At 41.5% G+C, this 26,866-nt stretch overlaps 1 protein-coding gene across 2 annotated transcripts in view; it reads right to left on the bottom strand.

The window, feature by feature from the left end:
- pou6f2 (POU class 6 homeobox 2) overlaps positions 1-24,280 on the bottom strand; it is a 64,220-nt gene extending 39,940 nt beyond the window's left edge. Inside the window, exons 1-4 of one of the 2 annotated variants that reach the window (XM_035142766.2) lie at positions 24,141-24,280; positions 23,010-23,197; positions 9,206-9,303; positions 4,521-4,740 (exon numbers count right to left, since the gene is read on the bottom strand). In XM_035142766.2, coding sequence (XP_034998657.2) covers positions 4,521-4,740; positions 9,206-9,303; positions 23,010-23,181 — 490 coding nt within the window. In that variant the 5' untranslated portion in view covers positions 23,182-23,197; positions 24,141-24,280. Of the gene's footprint in view, positions 1-4,520; positions 4,741-9,205; positions 9,304-23,009; positions 23,322-24,140 lie in introns of those variants that run through there. The other variant, XM_047344608.1, reaches the window with a different exon arrangement.
- Positions 24,281-26,866: the final 2,586 nt, after the last annotated feature.

Here is a 26,866-nt window from a genome sequence, read left to right as displayed (position 1 = left end):
TCTATTTCAGGCTCTGGCTGCGTGCTGTCCTGTGGTATGGCTGAGCCAGAGAGACACTGCCACCATCCACAGAAACAAAACATGAGTCAAAAGCCAGCAGGTTACGACAAACAGCGCTAGCAGGCAGACAACATAAAATATCCTGGGATACATGTATTTAAAAAAACATATAATCCAGTGCACTGTGCATCATTTGTAGTTATTTTTTTGTGCAATTATGAAATATATGTAACTTGAATTCAGAACAAATCATTAGCATGTCTGCAACAAGTGAGAAGCACCAGGGGGTAAAATTTACTCACATCTCAGCTTCAAAAAAGACATCAGAGTCTAAATCATGGGTCTCATGGGAGTGTGTCTGTGCGTTCATACGTGCATGTACAGTAAACCTGCGCGTCAGCCTGACTTTAAATATGTGTGTTTGATTGTAACCCTCTCATCGCTCCTCTGTACATTTTGATTGGTGATTTTTCTCTTATTTCTGTCGCCAAACTGTCACAAAGGCACTAACGCCCCCACCCCCCCCAAACCACTCCACGTTTCCAAGCTGCTTATTGAAGACAAACAATAAACCACTGGCAGATATCAATGGCGGAGATGAGAACCCGGGTGCCATATCTGCTGGGACTGCTTGGCGAACCTGCCTCAGCCTTCGCTTCATCTCCAGCAGCACCTCTCACTCTCAATTATTTGGCTGCTGTCACAACAAATCAATCAAATTACCGCTCCAGGACTGTGTGCAGCTGCTCCTATTGCACCGCTAGTTGCATTAGCTTTGAAATGTATGAGGTCTACATTTTATCACTGTTATTTATTTAATGCGGCTCTCTCCCCTGCGAGTCATCGTACAACCGCAGCAAAGTTAAATCATTAAAGGGCGACGTGGAATACGTACGGCCCGCCAACACTTCAAATTAAACAGCGATGAGGGAGAAGGGATGGGGCCGGCCTCTATTGTGTTAAGACGGCAGATGTTGATGTGAGGACATTTTCTTACACTGGGTCCTTTTAATGTACTCACAAACAATAGTCCATCGCTTGTCTTATCCCAAAACGATTCAACAAATACACACAAGGAAGAAACGAATCGCACAATGAGCAAATAGTGCGGCTACAACAAGCCGCACTATAAACAAATCCCTCAATGAGCAAATAGTGCGGCTACAACAAGCCTCAATAATATAAAGGGTAAAGGGACGGAGGAGCTCTCCCACAGCAGACAGAGGTTAAGTCAGTGGCTCGGCCCCGGTGATCTAACCTCTTAAAGGAGCAGCAGTCAGCCGAGGCAGAAGAGATGCAGTCTGATGTGTTTAACTAGTGTGGAAACATTTGGCTCTTCCCCCAGGAGCCCGCCCTTTGGTGGTGTAATGAGCAGAGTGATTTCCCTAATTTGTATCACACCAACAAGCGCAAACCTGCGAACGACACCGCTGAGCATCTTCATCAGAACGACAGACATGCCTTTGATTGGCACTGACACCGGGTCTCATTACTGCAGGTGAGTGGGATGCCGACCTTTATCGGGAAGCCTGAGTGCTGTTTTGTGTTTCCCGCGGACGAGTACAGAGGAACAATGCTCTCACCTCACCATTAGAACTCAACTCTCTGATGTGGTGCGCTGCCAGGGTTTCTGCTGAGAGCAAATAAGATGGGATATGCTTATTAATATGAAAGAGCTCCAGTAAACTAGCTTCTTGCATTACCTATGAGTGAGTCGCAGAGAAGAGGAGTAGACAGACAAGACTTTGTTCTGCTTCCTCCCATTGAGCATTACATGTACAGTGCTTTGTTACAACTACTTTTACAAGTATGGTAATCATGCTACGCTTCTTATACAATCATGTGAAATGAAAACCTATTAAAAATGCAGCCGCAAGTTAGCAGCATTTCTAACAACAGAATATCTGTAGTTGTTTTGTCTTCATCAGTCACACATACTAGTGTTACTGTGAAAATCATGTGTGATTTTTTTTATTCATATGAGCTGTCACACAAATAGACCTCTAGCATGACCCAACCTAGTTTTGCCTCTGTGAAGTCAGCTAGAATTGTGTGCACTCTGTCACAAAAGATAACTTTCTCCCTTGTTTAGTTTCATTGGGAATTTGTTTTTACTGCATGTTTGCGGGCATAAATCATTCTGACAAATAAACAGTTACACTGCTGCCTGTGTTTACTGAGTCTGCCACAAGATGCTGCTCCGTTTTATTTAAGCAACCGCTCCAACTGTATAGCACAGCCCCATTACAGTGATAGTTATTCATCACAGTCTGAGAGAGCTGCCTTCTTCAAACTCACAACACTGCAGCCGGTTCCCTTCTCTCAAAATGCACTTTTACAGAGCTCAGCTTTGATTTGCACAATCAGAACATGTGATCAAAGATGCTGTTGTCATTTCATTTTCCTTACGTAACTAACTAATATACAAAATCTAGCAAAGTCTAAGGAATATGTGACGACCAGCATGTTAAGTACACAGTTCCTCCCTTAACCATCCATTCCCCAAGACAAACAGCCTTATTAGTTGGTCATTAGTCGCCTCATTACATTTAAATACAGCCATCGCCTGAGCTCCTCCTGGAGTCTCATTACTGAGCCTCACAGTTGTCTTGTGTCTGATCTGACGCTAATAAGCTAGCAGCGTGAGTGCTGTAAAGCACACTTGTTCCTGAGGTCGTGAAATGAGCCGACTGCTCCCCGGCGACAGCGCGGCACTGGATTATATGTGTGATTAATCAGGCCCGGGGACCCGGAGGAGCTGGGAGGGGTGGTGAAGGGGGGACGCGGGGGCAGAGGCCAGAGTTGCAGTTGTCTGACAGAGGTGCTGTGCCAGCAGGCCTCATTCAGAGGAGCTGTGATGAACTCAGACAGGGGAGAGTGGAGGAGCGCTGTGTGGCCAGAGGGGCCCGGACACAGTCAAGACATTTAGCTTCACTCGTGACTTGTGTCACTTTCTCTCCATGGAGGTCCCTTCAATGCATCCCCTTCAGATAAGAGGACGTGCGAACGGGCAGTCTGTCAGTCCACACTCTTAAAAAAAGATCTGCCACAGAGGCATTTCTCCACAACAGTTTTTTTTCACCATCTCTCATGGATGGGGATTTTTATCAGGACATTGGATTCCATACTGTCTGTTGGTTTGTTTGGCACTGGACAATAAGAATGACTGAGAGGTGTTTGTTTTGGCATTCTGACACCCTGACAATGTGTTTGTCGATCAGTTCATCAGATCACTGAAGCCTCTGGGTTGTCCCTCATGCACCAGGAGGAAGATCTGTTGAAGTGTGAGTGAGACGGGCCTGCTGGGCCCATTATCGTCCACGACTGACGGATACATTGAAGGGCTCGCTAGATAGATGCAGGTTTATTAAAAGCTCTGCCCACAGCGATGGCTGCTGTTATTTATGCATGTTTGTGTCCATTAGGCTTCTACCTCCACATTTCCTCACTTAGGGCATCTGTCTATCCATTTCCGCACATGAAGGGAGCCTTCCCTGCACTTTGTGCTGCACTGTCATTATTGTAATCTCTATCCTAAAAACACACTGCTTTACATGTAGCCTGGCATCTTTTTACATTAGTGTGGCGCTCTCATCCAAGATTTATGACTGACTGTTTCCCCATCCATCCCTCAATCTAATGGTATAAAAGAGACAATGTTTTAAACATTAAAATGAAAACCATTTACAACTATGATCAAAAGAGAACACTTGGGCATTAAAGTTTAAAAGGCAAGGATAAGCACAGCCATGTGAATGGACAGATGAGGTGGAAAAGAGATAAAAAAGTAAAGTACAGTGCACTCTTAAGCACAGAAAAGAGGCATAAAGTGCTTTTGCACTGCACTGCAAAACATTGACCTGTAATTAATACGGTTGTTCCTCTGGGCAAGTTGAGGATAGCAGCTTTTTGGGATACAAACCCCTGAAGGATTCTGACCTGCAGAGAAGCTTTGTAAATCATTTTTACTACAGAGAAAACATAAAATCTGTTCCATGTCACACAGTGGAAGTGGAACAAACTCTCAATATTTGTTATATTTATTGATAATAGTGCTGGTTCAATGGATTATCATGTTAAATACAAGGAAACATCTGTTATACATGAATCTGCTATTTTCCATTTTCTCCCTGTGATATGTCAACGCTACATATCAAATTGGATACTTGAGTCTCTACACTCAGATGTAATGTACAAAGTAAACACCCAATTCTAACGTTTGGGCCCAAATCAAACATGACAGTCATGCAATAACCAGAAATGGTTGCAACATGTGACTGTGATTTTCAAACATTTCTGCTGCTGTGCTCACTTGATTTAAAAATGAATGTTTTACTTTCATGTGTGTGTCATGCAACTATTAGCATCAACGTGTCGTCAACATGAAGGGGTTGCTCCCCTTGCTCCCTCCACTGTTTTGAGTTCACCATATAGTGCCTGTGTGTATGCAAAGTGACCCACAATACTTCTTTTAGTGTTTTGTTTCTGTTGCTGGATGTCTTCTGTGCCCTCATGCTTACCTTGCAGGTTCTGGAGCGGGAGCGTCATGATGCCCCCTGCAGCAGCAGCAGCCACCAGGCTCTGGATGTTGGCGGTGGGCAGGGAGAGGACCAGGCCCTGCTGCCCGCCCAGGTGTCCCCCTGCGTTGAAGGGGATGAGGATGGGCTGGTTCATGCCCTGCGCTGCCCCAGACATCACGCCGCCTACTGCGTTTGCCAGCTGCTGTGCCACCAGGAGAGACTATGGGACACACACACATGCAGAGACACATCCATAGTATCACAGGATTTTTTCTTTTTAAATACACTATGATCAAAATATCATCAGTTATGTTATGTTACACCGGTCGAGCAAACAAGTCTTTATCTATCGGATTTAATTGTATCATTCTGGACATTTTTGTGGCTGTATGTGTTATTTGCTGTACTTACATTTGCTTTACTAACTATAAGCAAATTAAAGGTATCCATAATTCATAATACTCATTTTTTTATTTCAGGTCATGTAGCAGGTTAAATTAACATATTTTCCTCTGTTTGCATACAATCATTTAACGATAAACATTATTGTTGAATTACTGCCTGGTCGTACTTGTGTGTGCTGCCCAACACTTATTTTCTTCGGCGAATATCCACTATTTTATAATCTAGGATGTTGAGACAAGTGAGGCACATGACACCAGCTTGAATATATGTCTGATAAGTGTTTGAATGTGGTTTGCAGCTGAATTCCGTGCTGTGTCACAGTCTGAGAGTGAAAACACACTGACGGAGATCAAATCCAATCTTTGTGAAAGAGGGGAGAACTTTTCTTTCACAGACATGCAGAGCGATTCATGTTTCATCTTGCTGAACATTTCCCGCAGAAATGTGCCTGAAATACACAGTAGCATTAAAAAAAGTGCCAGTACTTTACTCGTTTGATGAGGGATATAACACATCACTATCATCTCTTCATGTACCCATTCATTCATATTAGTTAAAGTGGAATCGGTGCAGTCATACCCATGGAGGAAAAGATATGTTATCAGAAGTATCGCTCTGAGATATTTTTCACAGTAGATCTCTTCAAATGCATTTTCTAAGGAAGTGAGTTTGGAAATACACAAACACATATTTCATTGAGAGCTTTGAGCCAGGAGTGTGTTTTGTACCATGGCTGAAATCTCCATGAATACACAAGGAGCGACATCTTAAATTTCATTTATTCACATGAAACCTTTCTCAAATTATGTCTGCATTGGAGCATGTCAAAGGGAATTTACACAGGTGCTACACGAGAGAAGATGCTGCAAAATCTGACAAAATTACTCTTTAAATGTTGAATTGAATTGTTTGGAATAAAACCAATAAAAGTACATTGTCAGTGTGTGTTGTGTCCACAGTAAAGCAGCCTTTAGACGTGGCAAGGCAAGTGCTGTTTTGACTCCTCCACAGTGACTTAAGTTCACAAGCCTTTAACTCCAATTGTCAGCTATCTGCTTCTGTTTTGCATGGTGTGTCTGCAGTTCTGCACAGGGTGCAGAGCAGGCTGACTGGTGCGAAGAGCCCACCATATTCCCGAGCCTGGTGCTCCTAGGTGACAGGCGTGTCACTGTGATAACCCTGCATGGTGCAGAACGCCTGCACCCACTCCGACACACATGCGATCACAGTTTAAGAGGTACGAGGTCACATGGGTTTAAAGCCACGAAGCACGGAGAGATCTCAGGGAGAAATATCTGCACTGAAAGACGACTGAATACCTGTTTGTGTTTCTCAGCTGTTAAAGGAATAATAGAGCATAGATAGTTGACTGTTGGTGGCAGGAGCAATCACACACATTGTATAGAATTCGTCACTCTCAACATTTGCTTTGATACACGACAACAGTGCATAACCAATGACACTATCTGATGCTTCTGAGAGCATTCAAAAGGACATTTGGCATTAATTTTTTAAAAAATGAATTAATAATTTGGGGGCTCAAAGAATCCTCAAAGGACAATAACAAAAGCGACGCGTTTGTTGGCTACAAGTGTCATATGTTTAATCTTGTGTTTTAAACAAAATTTTATCTTGAAACGAAACAGCGTATAATCAAAGACACTCTTTGAACATTTCATCTCTGAGCCAAACAAAATGAGATTGCCAAGCTTGACAGCAAAGACTGTCTCACATGGAAGGGAATAACATTAAAAAGACAATTCCACAATTATCAGATGTAGCCCTGATTTATTTATCATTACAGGCAGCTTTGGAGAAGCAGGCAGCTGCTGCCAAGAGAAAGCCCTTTGGAGATTTTTTTTTTAAAAGCACGCCCAAGCTCTTGGTCTTTAGGCTTTTTGTTGTGCCAGTTTTAGAGTGATTATAATCTCTATCTGAGGGGAAAACACTGTACATGCAGATATCAAAATCAGAGATTAGAATAAATTTAGCGTGAACATAATTAACTCAACTCTGCAGCCACACAACCAGCGTTCACTCCAAGAATCGCCAGCATCACTCATCTAGATTTACAAGCTGTTCCCCTTCTGCCTTTTCGCCTGATGCTCTCACTCCTCCTCTCCATAGGTGCTGTTGGAAAGCTGCTGTACAGTGCTTGGCAGGCCTGACAGCTGAGTGTTGAGAAGTGGTCTCCTAGGGGCCACACAGACACAAAAAACTGGGTGTGTGTTGGGCTCTGGATGGGAAACGGCCCCATTCAGGACTGGATGTGGTACCCAGCCTCTCTGCCCATCAGGGGAGTATAGGATATTCTATCTGCTTGGCAGCTCTGGCACTGAGAAATTGCCCATAATCACCCAGATAGCAGACTTTTGTCATCCTAACTGCAAGTGGGAAACAGAAGGAAGGTGGATTCATGTTGGGTAAACTACCATTGGATAATGGTTGTTCGAACAATATCCGGCTCTGGAGCGAGAATCTATCAAAACATATTGATCCTGGAACAAGAGAATTGGGTATGGCATGCGGAGCGCCTTTGTTTCTGAAAAGTGTTAGCTTCACAGAGACTGTACTGACAGCATTAATATATTAGATGGTGACTGTTGAGAGCCGCCTGCTGAGGCTCAGACTCTGACTGTTGCCTGCGCGAGATGCTTTCCCCTCTGTTTTTATTTCTTATCTGTTACCAAAACAGTGGCTTTGACAAGCCGGGGTATATGTAATCAGAGAAGTGCTTTTAATTAAGCTCATTCTTTATCTCCACTTGCAGCAGATTGACTCTTTCACCGGGGATTTCTCACGCTGCAAACCGACCCAATAGAAGTGAAGAGCTTCCCTCTCATGTTTCCTCTTTCGTTTATCCAGATGAGGATTGACTGTCATTGAGTAACACTATGTGCAGGGAGAATGGCCTTATTAAAGAGGATGGAGGGAACCTGACACCGTGTGTGTGTGCGTGCGTGCATGTATGTGCGTGTGTGTGAGTGTGTTGAGAGCTGACATTGAGCAGCACTAATGAGATAGATGTTCATTAAACATCGGCGAGCCACCAGGCCAATAAATCCAATCAGATAGGACAATGCCTGATTGAGCTATTAACGGAGCTGCAGGCTCGGGCTCTTTGCTCCTCTGCTTGTTATGACAAGGCCTGCATTGTCGTCTCATTAGTGCCACAACTCAATTACATCTGAAGATGATGTGTGATGTTGAATGATGTTATAATTACACTTTTTAGCTGTAAAGGATTGTGGCTGTAGCCTTTAGTGAAGGTGTTACATGTTATGTTTCACTCACTGTGGTTCAATATACAGAAGTAATTTGATTTGAAGCAGAGTGACACAGGGAGTTTATTATTTAAATTCATGCAAACACCAAAATCTCTCTTTCAGACTAAACGCACCACGATTAAGAGATCTGAGTTGGCCATCAATCTTCTGAATTACTCTGACTGCACACTACTGCACATGAGCTTTTTTTCATGTATCAAGTGCAGCAATGACCATCATGTGAGAAAAACAGTTGTATGGCTCGTGGAGACATTGTCAGGGGTGAGAAATCAATTAAAAAAGGTTGAGACACGAGGGCACGGGCTTAAGTTCTCTGTTGCTACAACAGATTTACGTCCGTTAGGTTCCAGAGAGAGAGAGAGAGAGAGAGAGAGAGAGAGAGAGAGAGAGAGAGAGAGAGAGAGAGTATAATTTTAACCTTAGAGAACAAAACCCAGTTGCCTAACACATATTCCATCTCTTCTTCATTAATGGTAATTTTGTAAAGAAAATAAAAAATCAATTGGTGCAGTCTTACCTTTTTAGAGCAAATACCTGAATTAGGTATTTGTTTAATCAAAGAATATTTGATAATAGAGAATCTACAATTTTGGAAGAGCTTTAAATAGGATTTCAAACTGTGGTGATAATAAATAGCATTTTATATAATTGAAGAGGCTTTTGTATTTGTGTGCAGGGCTTTTTTATTTGACTATATATCTTGACAGTACATTCCTGATGCTACTTCTTAAAAACACCTTTAGAATTATTTATCATCTTATTATGCCAATTATCTTTTCATCAAATATTCTCCCTACATCTGTAATGGTGGGTAACTCAACTTTTACATGAGCACTTGAGTAAATACTTGAGTAAAAGCATCACTATTCGTGCAAACGTTGATTACCGGATGAGCTGAGCAATTGTCAACCATGTATATCTCTTAATAAAACATTAGCATTGGTCATACAGCATAGTGTGTAAAGCTCGGGTTCAGTTTATCTTCTCCCTCACCTGTGGACCCATATGGTATCCTGGATGAGACTGGCCGAGCTGACTCTGCTCTGACGGACTGCTGCTAGCATCAGACTGGACCGAGCCGTCACGAGCTCCTGAGAGAGCGACAGAGATCCACGTAGAAAAGCAGAAAGAGAAGGAGAAGAAAAAGATTAGACCTTATATCAACACAGCCAGTATAAGTAAATAAACACACAACACTGTCCGTGCTGTGATATTACAATAAAGTGCTGTACGCGGTTGAGAGGGGCAGTTGGGAAAGGAGGGGAATTTGTATTTAAGTGTTTTATCAATAACCGCTGCAGAACTGAACAAATTACCAACCAGTGGAGAGGCTCATTGATGGGAGATGATGCATACTGGCGTGTCCCCGATGGCTTAGATTACTGCTGAGAGACAGAGCTCCACCACAAACGCTGGGGCCATATTATTCAGCCATTTACATCACTGAGTATCACTCATCTAAACCCACTCCTACCCCCCTCTGTTCTGAGCCCGCAGCTACGAGACACAATTAGACCTGTTTGCTATGAGGGCAGAGTGGAGCAAAGCAGACAGGGACATGATAATAAGCTTGCTGATGGCTGCAGGGAAAATAAAGGACACCAACGCGTGGATATCATCTCACCAAATCTCTCGGCAGTGCACTGAGTCTGGGCTGCTCTAAAAGGTCCGAGAGCCTGTTTTGACCCTCACCCTGTGACCCTGATGATATCGAGGTCGCATGGTGTCTCAATGTTGACACAAAGACCTGTGCAGTGCAAAGATTAGTCAATCTTGCAGCAAAAATAGTAAAAAAAGGAAATGAGACTTAGGTGTCCTTTACCAAAATCACTTTGCAAAAGAAAAAAATAAATCTTTGACTAAAATAGACTAAGGATTTCTTAAAAGATGGACTATTATTTTCTACTTATTTGTAGGTAGAACACATGAATCTTAGTAAATCAAAAATGAAGAGTTGAAACAATGTTGTAATGGTTGCATGTTTCAGAATATGTATAATGGATCTGACGTAAACTCATTCGCAGTTTGTGTTACTGTTAATCATATTTCGTGGCTGCGCTCACTCTTGCAACCTTGGCGCCTATCTGCTAGTTAGCATGGCTAGCACGTGTTTCTGGTTTAACTGCACTGTGATGAAAAGATGACTCACGTGCACTAACATGCACCCGCGCCCGGACTGGCTACAAGAGCAAAGACATGCAATGCACCTCCATGAACCAATCAGATCAGTGGGTGGATCACTTGTGTTGCAAAGCCATTGGAATTAAATCTGGACAAACAACATCCACACAGTCGTATTGAAGTGAACTGGATCAGTGCGTTTGTTTTTAAAATTTGATTTAGTCACAAATATATCAACAGATTTGAAACCAAGTTTTCAGAGGCTTCAATTATTTTCATTAATATTAAAATTTTGCTGAATCACAGTGTCATCTTGAGTAAATATACAGATATATCATAGAACTGAGGAACTGCAGAAAATGTTTTTCCTGTTACCTCCAAAAACACTTCTTCAATGCTTCTATTTCTTCTTTAGGCTTTAAACGCCTGGTTCAACTGGAGATGACTCAAAGTCATTTTAGTCACTCAGCCAATTTACAGGCAATACACTGTAAAATCTACGTATTTCAAAAACATCACTATGATCATTTTACAAAAAGGTGAGGTGCCAGATCTGTAATGGAATTTGCACAAGGCTGCTTTTTATGTGTGATACAACCCTCTCACAAAAAGCTAAATAAACATCTTTTTAAATGTACTGTCTCCTTCAGGAAACAGCTTTTACCTTGAATAAAGAGGATTTTGAAGAGGAGGTAAAGCCAACCACGTGGAAAAGTGTTTAAAGGCCACACAACCTCAATAACTACACAATGTTGGCAATAAATTTAAAAGATGTAATCACTTTTCAACTAGGAGATCAATTTTCTTAAATGGAATATCACAGCTTTTAAATTAGGAATAGAAATGTGATGTCAATTTATTCACAGTTGAATAGGTTTTTTTTCCCTTCCTCTTTGTTAAACATACAAGGCAGGCAGTGGTTTTCTAGCTCTTTTATAAAAGCTTCATACAAAACGCACTATTGAGTAGCCCTCGCCAGCAAGATCTCATTGCCTGTCAAGTATATTTATGCATTACATTTTAAACTCGCCTCCGCCAAGTAAAATCATTTCATCTTTACATAAAATCCAAATAATTGGTGAATGGCATGACCTAACAAATGAACCTCAAGCATTTGATGGTTGATGTGAAAGCCCAAGGGGGAGCCTGCTTTTCTAGCTGGTTTCTACCTCTGGCTGGCTGGCCCTGCTTCTCGATGAAGGTCCACATCCTCTCGCTTATCAGCCGCGCAACGCAATGAATATTTTGACAAGCCAGTCTCTTTTCACCAATTATTTCACCCATTATGGATCACGCAGTGCACAGCCCCACCCTGTGCACTCAGTTTGTGGAACTAAGATCAAGCTGAACATACAGGGAAGACACAGCGGCTGAGTCGATATATAAAGCTACAAATAAAGTACAATAGCATTATAATCTACTGTATAATTTCATATTTATTTATGAGGCCACACATTATTTTACCGGATTTCATTAGAGGTATTATCTCTAATCAGATAATTCTCACTTTAATCTTTATCAAATTAATATCTCTCCTCCAGATTTTCAGTTGTAGCATCCAAAAACTTTTCAACCATCTCAAATGAATGCAGCTGCAACACTGTGATAATGATAATAAAGGCAGAACTGCTACTGAGCAACTTTTATGACAGTGGATTATCCAATTATCATCATGACAAAGCCAATTAGCTAATTTAAGATTCTGAACTACAGTGATCCACAGCTTCAAACAGTATGGCTCATGACTGTAGTTAAGATATTGGTCGTGAATAATGTATTTTATCTGATCAACACTGTGGGGAGACTTACTGAATAACGATTCCTTGATGCTTTTTATTGCAGCATTTCACAATAACTTAGAAAGCTTCATCCCCCTTGCAAATATCTGTAACGTTAACACGTTTATCGCAGGGGGGAAAATCAATAATAAATAAATACACATGCACATCTTCACCCAAAGGATTTGTGTAATTTCTTTAACTAAATTAAATGGCTGACAGGGGAAATGCCCAGGGAGTAAATCTTCAATTCTTTTTTTATTACTTGAGTCTTTGTACATGTTTTGCTTTCCCTTTCTTTGGATATCTACCTATCTAATGTGAATGACTCTTAAATGGACTTAAAGATGAATATTAGCACTGTACACAGGGGGGGGGGGATAAAATATCTCGATCGGACCTTTAGTAAGAAGAAACCCCTTTGATGCCGTGATTATACGCAGGTCACACGATGAATAAAATGGAATGAATGGACGTATTGATGTGAGGAGAGATGAAAGCACGGGCCAAATGGATGAAAGAACCGGCGACGCACATTCAACATAGCTTTACATTTATCAAGGACGTTCGGGCTTTATCAAATTTTTTTTGAATTTCTGAGCAATTGAATTGCTTTTCTAACAACACCAGTGTCCTGAAATCACATATCCACTCGGAATAACAAAACCACTCTTTAGCCCTAAAACGTACACACATTTAGTACGCTTTTCACGGCCCTGACTTAAAGAAAGATGATCAGTTTAATTAAATCAAACACGTCTTGAGTCCAACTCCTGCTGACGGCGACATGAATACTGACAGTGGAAATAATTGTCAACGTAAGTGAAGTAATCATATGTATCACAGGGCACAGGGTGCAATTCAAAGTGACTTATGTCACGGAAATATTGCCAATATCCACCACTATATAAATTCTCTTTCATTGATCAACAAAGTGGCCACTGGAGAGCGACTTTCAATGCCACACAAGGCTGAGAGGGCCTCTCTGCGCTTTGTGTGTGTGTGTGTTTATCGAGGCAGGGAGGGGGGGCAAAGAGCTATATTTATTTGACTTCATTCGGCCTGTCTTAATGCAGGGTGCCCCAAGGACTGCACCACAAAACAATTAGCCTGGATTTCATAAAGCAATCAGCATGCCACCTTGTCTAATACAACCGCTTCTTACATTGACAGTCTGAATAAAATGGGTGTTATTGAAAGCTTTGTGTTCATGTTAGCTTTCGCCTCAATGCATTTATGAATCAATTTTTGCCCATAAAAGAAGCTTTAACACTTAAGCTATTTTAGTGGAAATGCATTATGTAAGTTGTCAGATGTGCGAGAGAGGCCTGGCAACGATTCAGCCGTTTCAGAATGAACAGCCAACCCCCATTTTCATAATGGTCCTTTTGAAAATGTCTGGCTGAGTGCATGTGTTTGCTATTGAGATGTTGTCAATCATTTTGCCGCTGAAATGTAATCCATTGTAAAATAATTTCATGTTTAACTAACGTGAAGATCATGAGTTCATTATATTCTTATTCTTCATTCTGAGTGGATTTATCACAGTTGTGGTAATTGCAGTGCAAAACCATGCTAAACAATATTATTTTCATCACAGTTTCTGCGTTGTGTTGTGCGGCTGATAAAGAGTGTTGATGCTGGACGGGGTTGTGTACGCTGCTGGAGCAAAACAGAACAGACCCAGATAAACAAAAATCCACATCATACAGACGCTTTAATTCCATCAATACACACCCAACTGTCCCAGATTGTTTGACCATTGATTTTGTTGATACCACTTGTAAAGTTTATGTGGCATTGCAGAAAGAGCTGCGAGAGGCAAACCCGTAGTGCGACAGATGATCTAACTTTTATTTCTCCATCTAAAGAAGCCGGGAATAAAGTCCACACAGTGTGCAGCCTATCATATACAGTGTGGGGTTTATAGTGATTTACTTAACTCCTTGTAGAATGCAAGAGAGTCAAAATCACCAGTGATTTAGCTCAGTGTTTCATTACTCCCACCAAAGCCCTCAACAATAACACAGGGCATAATCTGCTGCCAATAACTCCAGGTGCTCTTAGTTAGATGGCTCCCTCTGGACCCACAGGGAAGTAATACTCTGTTTAGAGGCTGGGGTGGAGAAGCTGCTAGGAATAGGTCAATAGTGTTTGTGGGGATAGAAAATCGCCAGAGACCGACTTTTGAGTGGCCGCCTGTAACACTATTAGCTACATTATGGCCACGGCTGCTGCTCGGAGAGCTGTCATTTCCTTAATTAAGAGCTCAGCGCGGGGGCAAGAGGGAGAAGAGGGCACCATCATCTCTCTGGGCCTCCGACATTAAGCCTGAATCCTCATTGCTCGGGGGTGTAGACCTTAGAGGGAAGGGAGGGAAAAAGATCTCTGTCATTCATTATTCTGGCACAAAGTGGAATTGTAGAGTTAAGGAATTACAGAGAAGGTGGGGCCGTGGAGTGTGCCGAAGAGAAAGGATTTTACACCTCAGCAGTTCTTTCTCCGACTGTTTCTGAGGTGATTGCTAAGAGGGGCAGGGGAAGAGAAGGACAGAAGAAGGACAAGCCGAGAGGAAATGGATGCCACGGAGTAATAGATGTCTCCACAGAAAGGCTTCAAATGTAAACAACATAAAATAGTACACCGCACAAGTAAGTCCCAACAGGTTCTGGTGAATGGGTGGATGGATAATCTGCATGCAAAAAAATGCTTAAAGCAGTAAAGGGCCCTGTGCTCCAACACTTATGCTCTCACTCGTGGCCACAGGTCTTCACCAAAAGGCTCTCTGACATGAGAGTGCTCCGCTCCAGCTCTTACCTGTCGCTCCCTTGATGCTGGAGTGGAGATGGAAGCGGCAGAAGCACAAGAGGGACCAGAGGGAGGTAAATTGGTGAGAAGAGGCAATGCTCATTTCAAAGGTCAAGAAGGAGAGATGGTGTGATGGAGAGAGGACGGTGGAGAAGTGAAGAGGAGGAGGAGGGAGGGAAAGGAGGAGAGAAAAGGGCTTTGTGTTGCGTCCTCACGGGGGACTTGGGACACTTTGCACACGAGCACATCTGTTACGGAGCATCCTCCTCATTCCCAAAGCAATGTCAACCTGATTAGCTCAGGGTGGAAAGAGGTAAATAATAATCCAAATTATTCTTCATCCTTTTATGGCCATCAGAGAAGGGGGACGCTGGGACTAAGACTACTTTTAGAGCGCTGTAAGCCTTTTAGGAGGAGCTTGGTTCACTATTGTTCCTGCTCTTAAATGATATTTGCTGTAAATAGGATTCTGCTGTGTGCACCCTGCAACCCTGTGCTGAAGAAGGGCCTTTCCCTCTCTCTAGCACACCTCTCTACTTTGCCTCGACATAAACATAAAGCTGTTACGATTCGAGCTGAAAACAATTGAAATAGAAGAAAATATAAATATGAATAACTACTTTTTTTCAGCTTTAAATCAGATTAAGTAAAAATATTGTGATTTTGGACTTACTCAGCACAAAAGAAGAAATTTGAACCCGGGACTTTGGGAAATAATTATATATATATATTTCAACAATGAAAGTATTAATTGAGGAAATCATCTGCAGATCAGTAGAACATTTTAATTTTGTAATGACTTGCAGACCTATTGCAAAGACAGAAGGACAAATTCATATTCCACAATATCCTCTAATAGAAAATTACATGACAACATTTTGAAAACCTACTGTCATTTATTCAGCAATAAAGCTAAAGCCTCTATAATGTTAGTATCTGCTGCTTTTCATGTTTTCAAAAAAAAAGTGAATTTAATATTTTTATTTCTAGTTGAAAACTATTCAACAAATTTGGTAAATTGAAAAAATTTCACTTTAGGCTCCAGGAAGTTGTGACGGGCGTGTTTCACTATTGTCATTTTTATTAAATTTACAATATCTGCATCTTCAAACTAAAACAGCATCCTTTTTAAATATCTGTCCATCTTACTTTGCATCTGGTCAACTGCAGGACATTTAGAAGTAGCCAGTGGGGTGTGAGGGCAGCACAGAACACAGTGTGTATGTTCCAGTATATGTGTGAGTGTGCATGCGTGGGGGGCTAGACACCCACATGTCATGCCTGACACATCAGCCTGGGCCCCCCAGGCTATCCGGCACTAATGCTGTCTATGTCCCACTTTCTACCCCTTGCCCCTCGAAACCTCCTCGTCCCCCCCTCCTCCTCACCCGCTCCTTCTGTCATGGAGGTATAATAACAATGGATCACAGCAGCGCCGCAGCACAGGCTCAATCACTATAGGATAACATCAGGTGATACGGGCTGTGCAAGAGTATATCTCACCTCCTCTGAACCCGAGCTAAACGGACTTTACCTAGAAATGAGCTTATCTGGAGAAAGTCCTGTAGTAGTTACTGTATGCCACTGTAGCGCTGATATTTACAGAACTGAGTGGGTACAGGTGGAAACAAGCAAATCATCATGTAGCTAAAAGACACACCACCCTGTCCTCCCCCTCTCCTCCCCTCCCAGCACATTATTCTGGTGGAGCAGACAAATAGTGGAAGGAGGGACGTCAGGAAATAGTATTGCTTTGAAGCCCATAACTCTGTTCTGGAGAAAAGAAGCATCACAGTGTTATTCCACATCCTCAGATATAAAGGGAAAAAAACATAATAACTTCTCGATAGCCTGGATCTCCACTGCCCTATACTAGCACCCCCCCTTTCGCCCACCCACACCCCTGCCTCATCCACCATACACCCACTTCTCCTGCCTCAATCTTTGGTTTCAAAGGAAGCGAATCAGCCAGAAGGACAGAAGGTTATGCATTAGTACTGGTCATTGCTCAAAGAGCGAGTGTTATAAATAATAAAGGCTTGTGAAGGACACAAGGGCTGTGGGATGCATCTCTGGTTCACGCCACACAAGTCAAAGACAAGAATGTAATTTCTATTCCGAAAATGTGACCCCAGCAGCTTCAATTACATCTCAACAACACCAACCGTGTCTGTGCCAGGAGATGTGATGCCTCTTTGTTAGCTCTACATGAAAGGCTTATTGATATTGGTTATGGAGCGCATACTACACAACATGCGCATTTTTTTCTGAAAATGATTTCCCAACTTAAAGAAAGTGTATAACTTAAGTAAATGCCTATCGAAATTCAATTTATTTTCTCCACAGCTGTCTACCTACAAAACTTGTTATGTGCTTTTCTTTGGAATATGTCCTAGTCAAGGCAAATATAATCTTTTTAACTCTACATATAAAAACAACCGGGAGAATGACATTGTCAGCTACATAGAAGTTGAACTTGTTGCTCAAAGTCATTTCTGCATAACAAAGCTTGTGTGAAACCTGACGACCTTAAGCTGCTGTTGAAAATAAGAAGTCTGCCTCATGTTCCCTCCCTGTCCTTCATGCCAAGTGGTGATTCTGTCTGTGTTGCTGTCGCCAGGGCCACAGTGGGCACATTAGCCAGCGTATTACACCTGCTTTACAGGCATGCATTAAGCTGGTTTTCAAGCTTTTTCAGCCAGCAGAAATCCCCATAATGAGATCCACCTCCTGCGGACAGACCTGTTTCCCCTCATTCTCCTTTATCCCCTACTTATTTACTCAGCAAGGCCAATTCAGCACTGGGTTTGCGCCACTTTATTACTTAACCTCAGCGCACAACATTACGAGGCTCTTTGCATCAGCAAGCAGCCGGTCCCACCATGTATCCAGCTCACTAAGCTGATTACACAAAAATAATAAGAACTCATGCCTCCAGCCATGTGTGTGCGTTTCTCATTGTGTGTCGTGTGCATATGTGTGTCGTGGAAATAAGTGCAAAAGAAAATTCTGCACGAAACGCATCAGTTTTGTTCCCTCCCTACATTATATATTAATAATATTGACTATGCATTACGTAGTTAATATATGATAAATTAAGGCTAGGCAATTATCATAATTATCAGTATATAATTTTCATGAATAGCATCCAACCAGGTCAATCAAAGTCAAATTGGATTATGTAAATGTTAAATGTAAACCAAGCTGCTGGATAACAGTTTAAGCCTTTTATTGGTGAACATAGTGGACACCCGTTTCGCGGCTCCCGGCGGAGAAAGTTTTTTAAGTACCATTCATGCACACACCCACATTTTAAACATCGGGACCAGCTAGAAAAATACCTGAATTCCCCTTTAACTTTGAAGCTTAACAAAGAGAGAGAAAGAAGTTGTTGTGTGTTTTCCAGTTATTCCTAAAAACTGTCTCACCACTGTTGACTAGTAGTTTTCATTTTTGAGCTATACCTTTTACTTAAGTGCTCTGCATTGTGAAAAATCATTGAGTTACCACTTATGAGACAAATACTAAACATAAGAATGTTGATGAAACAACTGTCTTGTAAAATGTTTCTAACTTATACATTTAAGTACATGTAGTGCAACTTTTCTAATGATACAAGTCTAAGTACTCGTCATGGTAAACACTGTCCTATGTCGGTGAAATATTGACTTAAATAAATTTTACTAATCCAATGGATGATCTCATTCTAAGTGAAGCCTAATAAGCTTGTAAAAAACTGAAAGTACTGCCGTGCAATTCATTCAGGTTGGACTTCTAGTTGTGAATGACCACCAATACCAGGAATCAATTAAAGATTCATTTTGCTCTTTTGGGGAGGGGGGGTCTCTAGGTGACCTTTCTGAAAATGTTCCACCATTTTGGCAGGATCCGTATAAGTGCAGACCATTTCATGTAGACAGTAAGTGTAAGAAATGAGTGCTCCTGTCGTTCCAGCCGGGCTCTCTTTGACAGCATGATGATAGAAGCGTCACATCCTTGGAAGAGTAAATGCAAACTGACAAGAGATGAGCCTTTGGTTGCTGAATATAATACGGAATTGTGCTCTGAGTGTCTTATTATCTTGTCTGTTGATGTCTGAAAGGGGGAGATTTGCTTGAGAAGAGAAGACAGAAACTGTACGCTTCCAACACCATCTCGTCCGTTGGAGAAAAAAAATTGCTTGCCCTACTAACCACAGCTTTCCCACCTAATGTCCACTTCTACTTGGAATAAATACAAGGCGGCAGGATGTTTGTGGTGCCTTGTAGCCCCTGTTAGGTGAAGTGGAAGACTATTTGCACAGGCAAGCTTTTAGGAGGAGAACGACCCTTTCACCACTGCAGTAAGCATGTGATGGGTGTAGAAGGTGGACAGTTTACTGTAGACAAACATGACCGCTACTGTCATTGTCTCCCGACTTCTTCTCGTACTTGCACCAACTCGTAGACGGCATTCAGGCACTAAAGCTAAAATTATACTTCAGTCCTGCAAAAAAGTTGTTGTGGGTTCATTGAATATGAAAACACGGACGGTATATATGACACATCTAATGGTACCATTTATTGTCAGACACAGATTTCAACTGCCAGATAATACACTATGGTAGATTTAACACACCTGTTGTCAAAGAACCCCCCACCCCCCCGAATAACGACACCATACAGCTGTATAACGTCTATAACTCCTCAGCTGGAGGTTGTCGTCAGTAGAAGACTTTCCAGCAGCTGTGTTATGAACACACTGTATGCATGCGTCTTGTGTGTCAATTCACAACCATGAACACACGTTTTTTTTATAACGACACAGTAATACTCGAATTCTACAGGAGCGAATTAAGTCTGAACATGATTTGCATTCCTTGTAACTGTGACTCTGTGATAAGCTGTGTCAATCATGACATTGGAGCATTCTGTCTGAGAGATTTTGCAAAAGGCGACGCAGACTCTTCTGAATCTGAGGAATCAAATGCAAACCTTCAGGTCTTGCTCTTCACTGCAGTGCATGTAAAGAGGAAAATCTTAATATTGTGGCTTCTGCTTTGTACAGAACCACATAAAGAAAGCCACTGAATAATCAAAGGCCTAGTTTAGTTTTCAGGGTCGTTAACCTTCATAAAACCAATCGCAAAACTAACAATCTGTCTTGCAACAACGAGAGTTTAATGCAAAATTTACTGAAATAATCAAAATATCAAATCATTGTTTACTTGTTATTAAAAGGGTTAAATACCCTAGTATGCATTAGTTCTTATTGTTTTCAAAATGTCAGCTTTTCAGGAAACTAGCTTTTACCTTAAGGCCACATCTTTCATACTCAATTGGTTTTGGAGAGGCTTCATACACCTGACTCAGAGGGTGATATAATCCATCAACACCACTAAGAAGCGTAAAAATCTCCTAAACTTTGACTCAAACTTCAACTAAATATAAAACAAAACAGACCCGTCACGATCGCCCTAAACTAGGTGTCACCATCACCATAACTTTTTTGCTATTAACTCAGAATTTCAGGTAAAAGTACCAAAAGATGCTAAGAGCCTCTTCTTCAAACAACCTTCTCCCACTCACTCTTCCTCCCTATCTCTCCCAGCAGAAGACACGACCGTGCCATGTCTCCTCACGGGTCCCTGCCTCTCTCTCTTCTGACAGGTCATTTGGCAACGGTTCCCCAAACCAAACCTACCGCTGTGGGCTGTGCCACCGGGCAAAGAGAAACCATCCCCTAAAAAATTCACAACTTTCACTGGAGCAGCTCTGTCCAGTCACATGGAGTCTGACAAGAGCCATATGCAGGTGAAAAATGGGCAGAAAAAAACACTTTACCTTATGGTTACACAAATATGTTTTAGAAATTATAAATTACTTGCCTATTTATCATCATCAAAAGGTGTAAAATTTCTTCAAATATAAATAAATAGTCAAAGCGTATATATAAGTGAACGTGCACAAGGGAAAAAGAAGCAAGATGCAATCAATAGAGAAGCAGGGGAGTCGTCAGAGACTGATCAGAGAGGAAGAAAGAGGGAGAGTCTTGATGCTTATTAAACCAAATTGCAATGCTTTTGAGACAAATCCTGCAGCAGCCAGTCCTTGTTTAGAAGCCTCTAGCTTCAGGTTATTCTTTAAATAAGGATTTAAAAGACAGCTGAACTCTCACTGATTAGGTTTGAGAGTAATGTTTGGCTGTCCCTCCTCCAAATTTTTTTTTTATTTTGTTCACAAATGCCTGGCAAGCTGAGTCCATTGGCACTTTTTTCTTTCATTGGCACTATTATACTATACTCCCTGCCACTTCCCAGGAAATACACACATATATACACGCACACACACACAAACGCACTGAAAGGGTCAGATAGAAATTCATACATACTGATATTCAATCAGCATCTCTTATTAAAATAATTTAAAAAAAGATAAATATGCACTGTTAGCAGAAGAAATCCATAGCCAGCAATAAATCAATTACATGACAAAATCTCTCACACACAAATGCACTGAAGCATGCATGTACACACGTACACACGTACACACACATACACACACGCACACTGTTTAAATTTCAGAAATGGAAAAACAGACACAAGAGGAAAAATAGTTTGTAAAATTATTCAAAAACCAACATCTCAAGCAATGGAAGAAGGATTTCTTTCACTTCGCATTTTGCATCCATATAAAAATTATATAATAATAAATAAAATTGACAAAAAGTTAAAATTATGAAAATATGTAAAGTGCATCATTTCTTTATACAGTCCTGGACACTCCTCTAACAAACCTTCGACTGAAATTAACCAAACATAAATAATTTTCTAAGGGAATGAAAGATGGAAGCATGTAATTTCCTTGAAATAAGATATATATATATATATATATATATATATATATATACATTTAAAATCTTCCATCTTTCTAAAATAACTGATCCCTAAAATCTGGTGTTACTGGACATTACAATGTAATAATATAACTACACATATATTCAGTTTGTAATTATTTCTTAATTAAATTATTTTAAAGTCTCTCTAATGAAATCAAGCTGGGACTACAGGAGATTTAGGGCTACATTAGCTTTCTCATTACGGTGAATAATTTGAAAATGTGCTAAATGGTAATTTATATCATTATGCTCATCGATTCATAAGCAGGCACAGTGATTCAATTAGTCCATGACTGAAGCAGCTCATGATAAGAAAAAGTAAACACACTCCTCTATAGACACAACCAAAATAGAGTGTGAACACTCAGTTAATGAGATAAAGTGCAAAAATAATGAGGCATGCTGATGTAGAAATTGGCTAATTTTGAAGATCATTTGCGAGTGAAGAAACCAAAAGATAAAAAATAATTGAATGAAGAGAAAATATAAAAACAGAAAACTCAACATTAATCTAGAAACAATAACATGACATGTGATGTACCGATGATACATTTATTTGCTGTCAAGTTGAGGTTTTAATTTCACAGAGAATTAAGTTGTTATTTATCTCAATAGTTTACTTTAAATTTTTATCAATGTTTAAATAGCAGATATAACAATTTATCCATTTCTATTTTAAAAAGTGCATATTTCTGAAAAATCAGCAGGGCAATGATGGTGGGTTTGAGATAAAATATCCTGACACGTAAAATGTTATCTTTACAGTTCTGTTAAACTTTTAAAAAAGATTTTATCTTAAGGAAAGTCATAGTAGGACAACACCAACTTGATGCACTGATACTTATTAATAGTGTTATTTAAATCAGGGTATTAAATATGTACAACATTTCCATAAAGAACATTTCTGCAGTTCGGTTATCTCTTGTAAAGTCAATACACTTTTATCTGACAGAGACAGTCCTCTACCAACAAAAGATGATGCACAAAACATCGTAAGATACAAAAATGACATATAATACAATTTCTTCACTAACTACAAGAGCCCGACACTAACTTGCTCACTGAACTTAAACTTAGTTTGTTGTCTGATGCTGCTAACACCTGTCCCAGCACTGGAAGCCTTCAGGTTTCACCTCGCTTCTGCCTGAGCCAGACCTCACCAAGCAGCTTTTGCAAAGAAGCAGGAGACGGATGGAAGGTGGAAGCCGACTTACCGTAAAGCTTGTTGGGAGTGCCCTCTCTGTCCGTGGCCTCGGAGGGCAGGAGCAGGGGCTCGTCGTTCAGCTCGCTGTCTGGGGTGGCCGCTTTGTCATCCGCCCGGAGTTCTGCCGCGCTCATGTTGCTGCGCAGGGAGAGCAGCGGCTTGCTCAGCTGCCCTGTAATCATCGGATCCTGGAGGGAGCTGGGAGCCCAGGTGGGAAACAAGGGAGGAGAAAAAAAAAGAGAAAACACCGCTGGTTAGATCTGCTTCGGCGTCTCACCCTCACCGGCTCCTTCTCTGTGGCTCCACTCACTCTCTCTCTCTCTCCCTCTCTACACCCAGCTTCTCCTCTCTATCGCTCACTCATCACTCTCCCTCTCTCTCTCCTGCTCCCTCCCTCTCCTGCTCTCTCTTTTATCTGAGGCTGGTGCTACCCCGCTGATACTGCCGGCTGCTGCCTGGTGAAGAACTGTTACAGATCGCGTGGCTTCACCATTATACCCTGTAGTCCTAAAACGGTGATACATCCATCTCCAAGGGCTCATTACTACCTGACATGTGCCTCATCTCCAGCAAACACTAAGCTGACAGCGGTCCACAAAGAGGTCCTGGGCTGCGTGTCGATTAAATAAACCAAATCAATCTAATTCTACATCTAAAAAGGGAGATATGAGCAAAGAATATACACCAGCGATTATATCAATTTTCACATAGCTGGGGACACAAAATGTGATTAACGGTGACATCTTGCATCAGCGCGTGATGCAACGTGAACTTAAGGCCTGATTTAAACAAGAGATGAAGTCATTGATGTTCCCAAATTCTCCCAATTATTTTCATTTTTTCCGCACTTAGAAACAAGAATAAAACAGCAACTACATAACGTGATTAGAGAATCGTCTGTCTGAGCTTCTTGGAAGAAAATAAATTCAGAAAAGTTCAGAAAATGTGTACATTTAAAATACAAAGAAAACATGTTTTTATAAATGACACTATAGGTTTAAATGCTTTTGTTGAATTGTTTTATCTCTAAGAAGAGCCACGACTTGAACACAATGAATAAAATACAGTATACAGGCTCTTTTTTTTTTGTCCAACACTCAATGGAAAGTTTCTCAAAAGCCGCATGAAAATCTGCTCTTACCTAAAGAAAGCTCCTGAAGAAAAGAGAAGAAAAAATAGTTTTCAGAAAGTCCAAATGTCGAAGTCAGTCAAACAGCAGCTAAAACATACCACCACAGTGCAGAGACCTGCTAGTACATCATGCTTTATACTGAACCAGAAGCAGCCTCCTCACCCTGCATGTATCTGAATGGCCACCACAGGTTCAAGCCTGAGGTTGCTTCCTAGGACAAGTACAGGAAATGTCACCTCCTCCCTCCCGCTCTCTCTCCGTCTCACACACGTTCAATCTCTCTTTCCCTCCCTCTGTCTCTTCCCCCTTGTGTCTTGTGACTGGAGAGCTCCTCAGACAGTGTTCACCCCACCTCGGGCTCCGAGACACAGACACAGCAGCAGCAGGGACCATGGCCCGCTTCCTTATTTATGAATCAAGTCCAACCTAAATATGTCTCGGCAAAGGACGGGTGACCAGCACATATGGGCACAGAGAGGAAAAAGGAGGGTGTCTTACCCCTGCAACCATCAATACCCCACATATACACAAACCCACACACGCGATTCTATCAGGGTGGTCGATGAGTTCCTGCCCAGAGGGGCCTTTTTAATGTGCTCATCACAGGAATCAGCCTTCTTTGATATGACACATGATAATCTATGAAAATGTTAATCAATAGAAATAGTTTAAGCTGTCGTTAAAAACGGGAGCTGGCTGGTCAATACTCATATCCCCGGTAACAATGTCACTAGTCATCAGGGCTTCATTTGTGGAGCACTTAAATGTGGGACACTGCGCATCAATGCACCTCTCTGCCCGCCGAGGTAAACACATTTTCCCCTCTGTCTGAGCCTGGCCACACTCTGCATGCATTTGGGTCCACCCCCACCGCCTGCCTCCTCTCCTTTGAGTTGCTTGATAGGTCCACTGGAGGGCAAAATTAATACCTAATTGAATCTTGCAGTCATCAAAATAATCAATAGTTTTTTATTATTTATTCTTCACAGTCTGTTGACTGTTTGAAAGCTCAGAGGGACAGCGGAGAGCACAGGCAACCCTGAAATTTCTGCCGTTTCACAATGTAATTTTCACTGGGGCATGAGAGTTTGCAAGACCTATAAAAAATGAGAGTGGTGATTTTTTTGTTTGGAGGTGGGGGGAAAAATAAAGGAAAAATGGGAATCTTTGCCCCAGCAGCTACAATGAAAAATAGAATAAACAAGCTCCTGACACTTCAGAGGAGGGCACCGTCCTTTCTGTCCATCCCTCCATCTTTTTTTGCTTTCCCCTTTTCTCCTTATTTCATCATATCAGGAGTGTGGCGGTACCTCTCTAATGCTGGCATTTCTCTTCCTGACAGACTCCAAACAAGTGCTGGGAATGAGATCAGAGCTCTAATCTTCCCCTGGCCTCTGAGGCTCGAGGATAAGGGGGCAACAGATCTCTCACCATCTCACGCAGCTGTTAATTACTTCATTTCAAAACAGCTGGCTTTGCCCATTTGCAATCACGCCACCAAATTGGGTGTGTTTATTAATTTAAACTCATGCAGTAATATAATTACACCTAATGGGATAACTGTAATGTTATTGTAAAAATCGGCAATAAAATGGGGGTATTTTAAGAATTACCATAAGAAATTAGATTACTGGATCCAAGCAGTGGCTGTTAAACGGATTATCTTCACTTTTTAAAGTCGGCCTCGGACCCCTGATTAAAGCGCTAATGTGAGTTGGGGAATATGACGGGTGTGTGGGGGGCAGACATGAGGGAAGAAGATTTGTCTTGTTCCTTCTCTGTTCACTCCGTCTGGCCACAGCTCTAGAGAACAGGTTGCAGAAACAAGAAAAAGCACTTGATCTCACCCCCCATCCACCCTCCGTTCACCAAACACCACCGGTGGCAGGAGGAGAATCAGTGGTTAGCAGAGAGTCCCGAGTGTCATCAGATATCCATGCTAATAGCTAGTGGTCTTACCAAAGCCGTCCCACTGCGACGGTGAGGGGTTTCAAGCCTGTAACCGGCACGCTCCACTCCAACACTCAAGACTCTTCTACAAAGAAAAATATGATCAGTACTCATCATAATTGTTGGAATAGTTTTACATTATTCACAATAATCTCTGATATTTAAAGCAGAATTCAACATGGATTGCAGATAATTTACTATGCTGTAGCTTTGCAATAAATCCATACAACATACTAAGATATTTGGAAGTCTGTGTACTATTGAAGTACACTTAAAAGCTAATTGTGAAAATACACTTATTCAAAACGTATCTCTATAAACAGAGGCTGCATGTGAATAACACATCTGAGCAGGCTTCGGTTGGCCACATGCATGTAAACAAATCATGTGGAGAGCAGTAGAGGTGGGTAACATTGACCAAAATGCAATGCAATCTGCATTCATATGTAGATAGCTGTAGAGATTAGAAGAAAAAAAATCTGTATCTATAAACACCTACAAAAAGTCTGGCAGCTTGTGGTTTGTGTGGAGAAACGTTTGGCTTGGACTGTAAACAGTGTACTGAGAATGGAAGATAGAGTCTTGGTCCGGATATCCGCTGTCTACACTGAGGCTTATACGTCTTAAGACAATAGCCGATGGGCTAGTGATCATTTGTCCTGGAAGTTCCCTGCCCTGTGCCCATTGCATGCTGCGACCTCCACAGCACACCTGTACCCCTAAACCACAATAAGACAGATTGAGATAGAGATTTATTATCTACGCAAAAGAGTCCTGAATATCTT

Source organism: Hippoglossus stenolepis, chromosome 19 (genome assembly GCF_022539355.2).
Source record: "Hippoglossus stenolepis isolate QCI-W04-F060 chromosome 19, HSTE1.2, whole genome shotgun sequence".
Taxonomy (NCBI): domain Eukaryota; kingdom Metazoa; phylum Chordata; class Actinopteri; order Pleuronectiformes; family Pleuronectidae; genus Hippoglossus; species Hippoglossus stenolepis.
Note: the sequence above shows the minus strand (reverse complement) of the source record. Positions and strands in the feature narration are given on the sequence as shown.